The sequence below is a fragment of the Ziziphus jujuba genome, chromosome 6 (assembly GCF_031755915.1).
Source record: "Ziziphus jujuba cultivar Dongzao chromosome 6, ASM3175591v1".
Taxonomy (NCBI): Eukaryota; Viridiplantae; Streptophyta; class Magnoliopsida; order Rosales; family Rhamnaceae; genus Ziziphus; species Ziziphus jujuba.
The window spans coordinates 5,324,970-5,336,301 of record NC_083384.1 but is presented as its reverse complement, the minus strand read 5'-3'; the positions used below and the strand labels follow the sequence as shown (position 1 = coordinate 5,336,301).

At 35.3% G+C, this 11,332-nt stretch overlaps 2 protein-coding genes across 3 annotated transcripts; one reads left to right on the top strand and one right to left on the bottom strand.

Annotated features, from left to right (window-relative positions):
- Positions 1 to 437: 437 nt before the first annotated feature.
- Positions 438 to 4,396, top strand: LOC107431118 (ADP-ribosylation factor GTPase-activating protein AGD7-like). Of its 2 annotated transcripts, none has more exons than XM_016042003.4 (4): positions 438 to 1,595; positions 1,708 to 1,797; positions 2,861 to 3,344; positions 4,085 to 4,396. In XM_016042003.4, the coding sequence occupies exons 1-3, from the start codon at positions 783 to 785 to the stop codon at positions 3,341 to 3,343; spliced, it is 1,386 nt and encodes a 461-aa protein (XP_015897489.3). In that variant the 5' UTR covers positions 438 to 782; the 3' UTR covers position 3,344; positions 4,085 to 4,396. The 2 variants fall into 2 exon arrangements, with proteins under 2 accessions (XP_015897489.3, XP_015897488.3); XM_016042002.4 differs by having other exon boundaries at positions 441 to 1,595; positions 4,081 to 4,396.
- On the bottom strand, positions 4,339 to 9,208 carry LOC107431117 (cation/H(+) antiporter 20). Its single transcript, XM_016042000.4, has 4 exons — positions 8,757 to 9,208; positions 7,316 to 8,341; positions 5,429 to 6,352; positions 4,339 to 5,295 (listed from the first exon to the last, which is right to left on the bottom strand). The coding sequence occupies exons 1-4, from the start codon at positions 8,934 to 8,936 to the stop codon at positions 4,897 to 4,899; spliced, it is 2,529 nt and encodes an 842-aa protein (XP_015897486.2). The 5' UTR covers positions 8,937 to 9,208; the 3' UTR covers positions 4,339 to 4,896.
- Between the last annotated feature and the right edge of the window lie 2,124 nt (positions 9,209 to 11,332).

Genomic DNA, 11,332 nt, shown 5'->3' with positions numbered 1-11,332 from the left:
GTGTTTATTTTGGGGCGAATTATAAGATTTCTTATTTATTTATTTATTTTTTAATAGACTTCAGATTTGTCGTTTTGTTAAAGTCCTACATTTTTTTTAGCTCAAAAATAAAAGAAAACGTCTTACGTTTTCTAATTTCTATCTTGTTAAAAAAATTATTAATAATAGTCGATTTATTATATAATAAAAATAAGAAGAATAATAGCAATGATATAAAAAACATAATAAAAACAATAATAATAATAATAATACAAAAAACAAAAAACCACCTGTAAACATCCTAATCTCCAACCTTCCTCCATTATTTCCTTAAAATAACAACAAATATTGTTTTTTAAAAAATTTAAATAAATAACAATTATAGTTAAGAAAATGAGAAAAATAAAAGGAAAAAAACAAAAAAAATGGGAAACAGCGGGCACAAAAAGCATTTCAACGTAAAATTGTGTGGCACTCCATACTGCTATTTAGGGGTGTCTCTGACAAACCAACGGTGTCGGTGATTCCCCATTCCTCTCCCTCGAAGAGAGAAAAATAAACCAAAAAATAAATAAATAAAAATAAAAATAAAATTTATAGGTTTTTCTCTTTCATTTGCTTTCAAATTTTCTTCTTTCGATTTTCAATTTTTCCAATTTTATGAATTCTGATTTCTTCGATTCTATATTGTACTTTAAAATTTTTTTTTTTCCCTGTACGATCCGAGTTCATAGAATCCCATTTAGATCAATCGGATCGGAACCAAAACCCTAGAAAGAAGACGAAAAAAAGAAAAAAAAAAAATGGCGGCAGCGAGGCGGCTCAGAGACCTTCAATCGCAGCCAGGGAACAAGATCTGTGTGGATTGCTCACAGAAGAATCCGCAATGGGCTTCGGTCTCCTACGGCGTCTTCATGTGCTTAGAGTGCTCCGGAAAGCACCGTGGACTCGGTGTCCACATCTCCTTCGTCCGATCCGTGACCATGGACTCCTGGTCTGAGATCCAGATCAAGAAGATGGAATCTGGCGGCAACGAGCGTCTCAATTCGTTCCTAGCTCAATATGGGATCCCCAAAGAGACCGATATCGTCACCAAGTATAATACCAATGCGGCCAGCGTTTATAGGGATCGGATTCAAGCCTTAGCCGAGGGTCGACCATGGAGGGATCCACCGGTGGTGAAGGAGAACATTAGTGGTGGTAGTGGTGGTGGTAGTAATAGAAAGCCTCCTTTGGCTCATGGAGGTGGTGGTAGGAATGGTAATTTTGGGAATAATGGAGGGTGGGATAATTGGGATAATGATGATGGGTTTAGATCCTCTAGCGATTTGAGGAGGAACCAATCGACAGGTGATGTTAGAGGTGTTAATGGAGGTGGAGGAATGCCGGCGAGGTCGAAGTCGACGGAGGATATCTACACGAGGTCGCAGCTGGAGGCTTCGGCGGCGAATAAGGATAGCTTTTTCGCTAGGAAGTTGGCGGAGAATGATTCCCGGCCGGAGGGCATTCCACCGTCGCAGGGTGGAAAGTATGTGGGATTTGGATCGGGTCCAGCCCCTGCTCAGCAGAGGAATAATTATAATGCTCAGGGAGATATGTTCTCTGTTGTTTCTCAGGTTGAGTTTGATCCCTTTTTTTTTTTTTTTTTTTTTTTTTCTGTTTTTATAGTTTTGGTAATTTGGTAAGATTCTTGTTTATGTTTGGATTTTAATTGTTTTTATCTTTCAGGGTTTTGGGAGATTATCCGTGGCTGCAGCTTCTGCAGCTGCATCGGCTGCTAATGTGGTGCAACAGGGCACAAGAGAGATCAGTACCAAGGTATTTGGATAATTTTTGATTTTGGAGATGATTATCATTCTGCCATTATTTTTTACTTATGTATTTTCTATGCATCTTATGAAGTTTCTAGATGCTTCCTAATATTGTTCAGAGCTAAGTTGATATATCTGCATATTGAATTTTTTGCACTTGCATTACATATGAAGGAATAATTGATTGGATTCTTGGAAATATTGTTATCCCTGTTTCAATCAATATTATTCTGCCTTGGTGGTGGACAATGAAATGGAGTTTTCTTTCTTGCTATGCCATGAAACTAAGTATTTGCCTATAAAGGAGCATCCAACCCTACTACATTAGAAACTGTGTGCCAACAATTAGTTACAATTCCCTGTGTTTGAAACTGAAACAATGGAGGATATCACTTGTAGATTCTTATAAATAGAATAGGCCGATGAGACAAACTTATTAGAAAATTTCAAGATTTCCTTATCTTTTTTCTTTTGCCTTAATTTGGTTTTCATTGTCCAATTAATTTTTTTCCCCAATAAAATATCTAGCAGAGGCTCAAGCCAAGAAGGAATTAGGGGTTTTTATTATTTATTATTTATTATTTTATTATTTTATTATTTTATTATTTTTATTTTTTTCTCCTCTCAATTGTTCTTTGCAGCTATGGGCTAACTGTATTCTTTCTTCCACTTCAAATTTATTGACATGTATTAACCTTTAAAATTGATGGTTAGGAGGCTCTCTTCTTTAAATTTTTCCTGTATCATTTAAATGATTTTCTTTTCTGTTCCTCATCAAACTGTGATCTGCAGGATTGATGTGTAAAAAGTGGCCTTTTATTTGTTTATGTATTTCTCTTGTTTTTTGCTTTCTATTGCTTGCTGTTGCATACAAACGAAATTTGTATTTAAGTATTACCAAAGTACTAATTTCATTTTGATATTTCTCTTTATGCTACTCTGTGTTTATAAACATTATAGTGCTGTATGAATATTTAATGTCTGTTTAATTTTCTGTATTTGCTGATTTCAAGGTCAGGTAAAATATGAAAGTTTGATAAGCAAAGTGCCTGATTTAACTTTTGCTACAGGTGAAAGAAGGTGGCTATGATTACAAGGTTAATGAAACTGTTAATGTTGTATCTTCAAAAACTTCAGAAATTGGACAGAGGACATGGGGAATAATGAAAGGAGTCATGGCAATGGCGTCGCAGAAGGTTGAAGAGTATGCTAAAGATGGATGGAAGGCTGATAACTGGCAACGTGATGATAGCGAGAAAAATGGATATTATCAGGAGTTTAATCGGAATTCTTCTTCTGGAGGAGGGCAGTCTTCATCAAGTGGAAATGTTAATTCTTTCAGCTCAACTTCTTGGGATGATTGGGACCAGAAAGACAACCGGAACGAAGAAGTGACAAAGGGAACAGCATCAAATAATAGTGATGGTTGGGCTGGCTGGGATGATGCTAAAGATGATGGATATGATAGTTACTACCAGAGTGCAACTGATAAGAAAACTGTTGGCCATAATGGGAAATCGGATGCTACATGGACAGGGGGAGGCTTTCTCTGAGGTTAGCTTGACTAGAATATTCTTGTTATACTCAAATACAAAAATTTGTATGATTTCTGATTGAGAGCTTGCGTTTGAAAGTTTTTTTATGTGTGCACTTTTGACTTGGAAGTTCTATTCAAAGGTTTTACCTAACGGTCAGTTTAAAAAACGCTATTACAGCCTAAAATTTGAAATCATTAGATGTCCCCTTGTGTTAATGATGATTGACCAGATACATTAGAGATAGAAACACTTAGTGTCTTGAAATTTCTGATCTGTTTCATATGTCATTGCAAGGGTTTACCTAATGGATGAGTTTGAGAAACAATGTTACAGACAGCCTAATTGAAGTTGTTGTAAAGATCCTTCCTGTTTATTGAAGATTGGCCATCTACATTAGAGATAGAAACATTATTTGTGCCTTGAAATTGGTCATCTGTTTTCTATGTTACTGAAAGGGGATTACCTAATCCTTTGTTTGAGAAACACCATTTTAATATAAAAGTTGAAATGGCTGGGTTCCTTCTTGTTGAGATTAGATCTCTACGTTAGAGATGGAAACAGTATTTGTGGCTTGAAACTTCGAATCTATTTTGTACATGTTATGATACTAATAGAAAGTTACTTCAAATGCTAAACTTCTGCCTTTTTTTGGCTTCAAGTTGTAGATGTAATTTTTATAGAGGTGTTTGAGTTCAATGTTCTTGTTTTCTTGTTTGGCATGTTTGAAATTGTATTGTCTGTTTTTTGGCCAGGTAGAATTGTATATCCTGTTTCCAGTGAATTCATTGGTTTACCAACAAATATAGTCATTATGCCAAAGATGGTTATGGAAATTTCTAGCGGAGTGCTGTGGCAACAACCTATTGGTTTCAAATGGATTTTAGATCCCATGTTGATAGGGGACACTTTTGTTCAGGTTAATATATTGTTATTAACCCTTTTATGTTTCTCTTTCATATCTTTTATTTTTGAAAAGGTTTCTGTGTAAGTTATTGGGGACCTTTTGTGTGTTTGAAAGTAGTTTCAAATGTGTTCCCCCAAAAAAGAAAAAAAAAAAAAAAAAAAGAAGACTATCAAAACAAGCATAATTTCCCAATGGAAAAGACTGCTATTTGTACGCGTGAGGAATTGTTATTCTCTTTGGATTTGGTATCGACTGCTTTTCATCGTCTTTAATTGATATGGATACTCCATAACAAAATTTGTAATTTTTATTTATTTTTGATTAAATTTAGCTCTGATTCAAATGAAGATGTATTATGGTTACAATCATTTCACATTGTAACAAAATCTTGGTTTACGAAGCTACCAACCTCTATATATGGAAGAATATTCACTTGGTACTCTGGTTTATATCTGTTTTTGGTTTTCATCCGGTAATATGGGTGTTTGGAACCCCCAAAGAAACCTTGTCAAGGAGACTTGTCAGACGATTGTCAACAGCAGATATAGCGGGCCCCTAAAGGTGGGGAGTAGTTTTTACAAATAACATTGAAACATAAGGTGGACAACAAAGCTGGTGGCAAACATTTATATACACAAATTTAAATGTACCGGCCTAATTTGTATCACGCAATATCTTTTGAAATCTCTCCATCGCTGGTAGAGGATTCATTGCCTTTGAATTTCTCATATTCAGCAGTGTGCAGTATCTTTGACACTGGAGCTTCCTCTGCATGGTTTACATCGTGTTGCTGAACTACAAGCACCGAAGAAACCACACCATTGCCTGCTGAAGCCAAGATGTCTCCAATCGGCCCCAATTCGGCATGCTCGGCATGTCGGTCTGCTAGTTCTGCCACCATGCTTGATGGGAACCGACCTTTGCCTACTACCATAAGATGGTAATCTCCACTGCGCGCTATTGCCAACACTCCCTCAACGATGTTGCTTCCTATCTTCTCTGTGTACTCGGCCACTCCACCCCATTTGCTTCGAAAATCTGCTATCGCAGCCTCATCGAGTTCCTAGTTTATTCACCCCAATTCAATAAGAAGCACAAATTTTCAGTTAAAACATGACTAAACAGGTTTAATTTCGTATCACAGCATATTATATAAAAACAAAGAAGCTTGGATATTGAGTTTGGATTAGTAATACCTTTTCGTTCTCTCGGTTCATTGTGGCGGTTGAAAAGCTATAGTTTTCCTCTTTGGACTTGGTGTTTGATGGCCGCAGCACAATTCCATTACTCTCAAAACCTTCCTTCTCGGTGAACTTCAGGACGGCCACTCTGACCGCCGGATGATCGGCTATCCTACCACCTAACTCCAAGGCCTCACGGTCATCAGGACCACCAAAGAAAACAATACAAATCCGTTGAGTTATACTACCATTAGGCCCCGGAGTTTGCGACCCAACATTACCAAATCCACGGTCCACAAGCACTGCTACGGAGCATGGTGCATGATTTAGCACCCTCTGATTGACTCCTCTCCAACCATGGCCTACATTCTCCACAGTCTCCTCGCCGCCTTCGCTTCTCCATAGCTTGTGGAAAGGAAGGATGATCATAGTCACCCTTTTATCTTCAGCAACATGGCAAATATCCTCATGCATTGTGGACAATGACGAAATTGCCGTGGTGGGTCGGACTTTTACTCGGCCTAATTGGCTATAAGCTTGGAATGCGCCGGCGAGCCGGTCGTGCCATTCCCCGCGTCGTGCACGGTTGAGGAATGGAAATCCATTCTTGCGAACTCTTTGGACCATGATGATGGAAGATGAGCGCTCCGTGAGCTCCACAAGGTGCATGATAAAAAGCTTGAGTAGGGATTTCTTGGTGCTCCTAATCGCTTCAACGAGGCTGATGAGTGAGGGAACATTTCCGGGACCATGAACGCAAGCAAGGATTCGAAGCTTGTCTTGGGAATCTTCGGTGGAGGAGAGGTCTCGGAGCTTGCGGCGAGTTGGAATGGAGTGGCCGCGAGCCGGCTTGTAGATGGCCATGACTGTTGGAGTTGTGATGAAGGTGGTGAAGAGTGCCATCAGGACTAATATTGCAAATATCTCATCATTGAGCACCTATTATTATTACAAAAAGTTCATGGAAAAATTGATTAATCACAACTCTTTTTTTTTTTTTTTCAAATATATAAAATACTAGTAAAGTGATTTAAGTGTTAGTTGGTAAACCATTCATTCTGCATTATTGTAATTATAAAATGTATTGTTGTAAATAATAAAAAAATATTTACATTTTTAGAATAAATAATTAAATTTAAATCATATTGTTATCGCATTTTAATAAATTTAAAATTATTTTTATTAATAATCGGATTTCAATATATTTAAAATTATTTTTATTAATAATTAAATTTTAACAAAATTTATTTTTCTAAAATAGATTTTAGTATGTCATAAATCAATAATTTATTATTTTTAAATTTTAAATTTTAATGTAATTAAAAATTAATAAAAAATGATATTGAAACTATTATTACGTTCTAATATAAATTTCACTTTTAAAATAAATATATCAAAATCGTAACATATATATAGCGTTTTTTTTCATGAAAAAATATATACGCTAATTATATAGCAAATGATAAATATTATACTGTATATATGTTGTTTTACTATTTAAAACTAAAAGTATAATTAAAACCTATTTTGCACCAATAATAATACCATTTATTTGAGAAAAGTTGTGCATAATCCTATGTGTATATATATATAATGAAATCAAGTCAACGGTTTATATTACATCATCATCATTATTATATTATTATTATAATTAATCCATTGTCTTTTCATATACAAAAGACAAACAAATTATGCCAAATTGTCAATAACCGTGTCAAAACTAATTAATTACTAATGTAAACCCAACACTTCTGGTTGATTTTCAAGTGAAAATGAAATCCACTGATTAAAATCATCAAAAGGCAATAAAAAAATAAAAAAATAAAATTCAATATATTTTGCTTTAAAAAAAAAAAAAGACGCACTTTCAGAGCAAAGATAAAAAGAGAGAAAAATATTCACCTTCTTCTCCCTGCCAATGTTGAGAACAATGAGCTCCACTAAACCTTTGGTGTTCATCAAAAGGCCCAGCGTCAGAGACTCTCTCACCGGAATCATGAACATCACGGCCACGACGAACGTGCCGAGAATTTTTCCGGCGCATGCGGTGGATATAACCAATCCCAGAAGCCCCCAAGACTTGGCTCCAATTATCTTAGCCACATCCGTCTTTAATCCGCTCGATGCAAAGTAAAGAGGAAGCAACAAACCCGATACGAAATCTTCAATCCTCTCCATCAATCTCTCTGTAAATTCACCATCTTTCGGAATAGTTAACCCGAAAACGAAAGCTCCGAATATCGAATGGATTCCAATTACATCGGTCATGAACCCTGAAACCATCACTCCCGCTAATGTTAAGCAGATGTAGGCTTCGTCAACCGCATCATGCTCCGACGAGCATCTTCGGGCGACCCACTTCATCGCGGGTCGGATCACCACCATCATGAAGACCACGAATCCGAACCCAGATAGGAGAACCCAGACTGATACCAAAGGGCTTTTGTGTCCACCACCTTCTCCGTTTCCAGCCAAGGCAACGGCAAGAGCCAGCAGGATCCATGCAGCGACGTCGTTGAAAGCGGCCGCGGCCATGGCCGTCTCTCCGACGCGAGTTGTCAGCAGTCGGAGCTCCGCTAGGATCCGGGCGAGTACCGGGAAGGCGGTGATGGAAAGCGCTACTCCCATGAAGACAAGAAACTGACCGAAGCCTACTTTGTCGGCTCCGGTTACAGTTTTTCTGAGTAGGAAAGCTACGCCGATGCCGCAGACGAAAGGGAGGGAAATACCGGCGAGGGCTATGCCGAAAGATCTTCTGCCGCTGCGGCGAATGGAGGTCAAATCGAGCTCTAAGCCGACGAGGAAGAGGAAGAAGAGAAGTCCAATACTTGCCACGGACTCAAGTATGGGAGTGCTCCATTTAGGAAATATTCGGTGCAAATAATGTTCGTTTCGTCCAAATGCTGAAGGTCCTAGTAGAATTCCACCCTTGATTAACACCCAAAAAAAAAAAAAAAAAAAAAAAAAAAGGTACAAATATTAATTAGTAAAAATAAAATTTGTTTCTGTTTTTGTTTGTTTGTTTGTTTTGTTTTTTTTTTTTTTTCCCTCTCACAATTTGAGGAAGTTTATGTTACATGTCTATGTCAGATTAATATAGTATATGATCAGGGCGTGGCCAAAAACTATGTAGAAGGGAAAAAAACAGAAAATTGTACAAAATTAGATATGATTTATTTTATAGACATATAGAATATTAGATATGAACAGATCATATGTATCTAACAAATGGAAAATATATATCATTTTCTTGCATGTCAATGTATCAAATAGGTAGAAATCCAACAGATTGACAAACACAAATGTCATAGACATATATATATGTATGTATATATGTAATTACCACAATCTCAGCAATAACTTTGGGTTGGCGGAGGGGTTTGAGAAGAAAGGCAAGGAAGCGGCTGACAACGAGGATTAAGGTGGTTTGAACAATCAAAAGTGGGAAGGCAAAGTCAAGGGGGTTATCTCCTTGCCAAAATCCATTCGACGACGTTCTAATGGATGTTATGTTCACCGCCATAGCTACAAATTACTTGGTCTCTAAGGAACAAGGTGGTGTATTATAACTCTTTACCAGCTAACTTGGGATAGCCTAGCTACCTAGCTAGTAGTAGTGCTAGTGGAGTAGGATCATAAAGAGGAGCATTTTGCTCTGTTTATATAGAGAAAAATTAGAGAGCCAAAAAGAAAAAAAAAATGTTTGATGGCTAGAAAATACTACAATTGGGTGCTTGTCGCTGTGTGCATAGTGCCGATTCCCTTTCCACTTACAAATTCAAATGCTGATCCTCTCTTATTTACATTTGGAGATCATAAGAGAGACAGCTCTTTAAAGTAATGTAAAACGGCAACGTTTTCTTGGCGCATAGGATTAATACATAGAGTTTGCTTGTACTGCAAGGTGTCCGTGACTGAAAGCTAGCCACAACTTAGGAAAAAAGCCCACAAGTGGCTTTTATTATTTTATTTTTTCACTTTTCTATACAATTCAATATCAATCACACGGTCTAATATGGGACTATAACAATTTGGTAGTGCTTTTTCACATAAATCACTTGCTAAATTTTGCTTTTTTGCTCTACCAATTGGATCTTTGGCAATGACATGCATATGTATATGTTTTGGATGGTTTGAAAAATGAGAGAGGTTCTTAACCACAAGTAGTTGCCATTAAATTATCACACATGAATTTTGTTGAACTCACAAGCATGCTAAAAGAAGACCAGTACAACTTTGCCAAATTAATCAACCCCAGTTGGCTCTTCAATTCTTCCTGCCCTTCATCTTTTGTCACGCCTCAAATACCTTAATTTATAATAAATAAATATAAAATTTACTTATTTTAACATATTAGGAATAAAGTATATATAAATATATATATATATATATACACTCTCACTAGCTTACCATAATATAATGGTACATACGTACGTACATATCTATTAAAACTTAATACATGGGAAATTAAATCATGAATTTAAAATGAAATTGTGTTAACCACAATATTAATATTTAATACTAAAAGTTTAAGATTTCAAGTGGAACTTTCATCTTGTGATAAATTGGTATGAGATATTGGGTCCATATATATACTAAGTTTAATAATGGTTTAAGATTTGGATCTAGCTAGTACAAGTTTCATCTCATTATGTATAGATTGGTATAAGATGTTGGTCCATATAAAACCAAGTTCATTGTGTCTATTTCAAAGACATAGATTGAATGAAAAGAGAAAATGTCCTTAATCGTAAAATTCCTACAATTTAAGTTTGGGGCTTAAATCATTGTGCTTCGTTAGTGAATTGTCTTGCTCACAAGTGAGATTAGCCAATCACATTTGTATTACCCAAACCGTTTGAGATATGGCCTTTGATTTGTCTTTTAAGGATTTATTTTAGTAAGTTTTTAAGGATATAAAAGTAATCTACTAATTTAAAATTAACATTAACATGGAATGTGAAAATTAAAATGTTAAATACGTTTTAAAAAAATCTTTCCAATGATAATGTGTATATAAATATTAAATTAATGTGGTTTAGATATTTTTAAGATGAAGGCCAACTTTTGTAAATTTTTCTAGAGATTGTAAAGTATCCTAAGAGTCAAATTTTCTTTTTAATTTATTTCAAAGAAGAAAAATTTAATAAAATATATAATTAATTACAATAAATAATTTTTATAAACATTGAAATAATTTTAAAATTGACTATATATTTATACCATTTAAATTTGAATGATATTAAATTTATGCCACATAAAGTATAAATTACATTTATCACTGAATATACTCCAATAAAATTCTTACTGTATAAAATGTCTCTCTATATGTGTAATTATTTTCTTATATAAGAAATCCTGGATACTCTTATCTAAAAAAAATTGAATTACATGTAATTAGATGTTAACATACATAAAAAAGCATATGATTTACATGTAATATGAGGCCTCTAATGAAATTTATCTTGGATTTATCTAGAATTTTGTAGATAATAGAATATATATATATATATATAGATATATATACATCTCTAGCACCTTAACGACATCATGTCCGGGGAGCCTACCCAGACATAGATGTAGCTAAAAGTGGTAGAATAGTAAAATAGCAATAAAAAAATACAAATTTGTGTCAAGTCAACCAGGTAGTGAAGTGGGTTTAGGGTCCATCCTTTTGATCAAAAGTATATATTTGATATTCGTTGTTTCAGTGTCATGATCACGGTCCTTTTGCTGTATAAAAGTCTTTTTGGCTTCACAACATCATGAATTGATAGAAAATTTTCCTCACCCACCTATAATTTTTTCACTTTTGTCGAAACAGTTTCAAAACTCTTTCAATTCCCCCCCTCTAACTAGCCTTTAATTGGAGTTGAATGATCATTTTTTCCAAAAGTTAAAATCGCCAGAAGGTAAATC

What these genes read in the sequence shown, in the direction of transcription:
- LOC107431118 (XM_016042003.4), top strand. Translation starts at nt 783, where the DNA reads ATGGCGGCAGCGAGGCGGCTCAGAGACCTTCAATCGCAGCCAGGGAAC. An exon ending in TGTTCTCTGTTGTTTCTCAG is followed by an intron (nt 1,596 to 1,707) that starts GTTGAGTTTGAT and finishes TTTATCTTTCAG; the next exon opens with GGTTTTGGGAGATTATCCGT. An exon ending in CAAGAGAGATCAGTACCAAG is followed by an intron (nt 1,798 to 2,860) that starts GTATTTGGATAA and finishes CTTTTGCTACAG; the next exon opens with GTGAAAGAAGGTGGCTATGA.
- LOC107431117 (XM_016042000.4), bottom strand. Translation starts at nt 8,936, where the DNA reads ATGGCGGTGAACATAACATCCATTAGAACGTCGTCGAATGGATTTTGG. An exon ending in AAGTTATTGCTGAGATTGTG is followed by an intron (nt 8,342 to 8,756) that starts GTAATTACATAT and finishes GTGTTAATCAAG; the next exon opens with GGTGGAATTCTACTAGGACC. An exon ending in ACATTGGCAGGGAGAAGAAG is followed by an intron (nt 6,353 to 7,315) that starts GTGAATATTTTT and finishes TAATAATAATAG; the next exon opens with GTGCTCAATGATGAGATATT.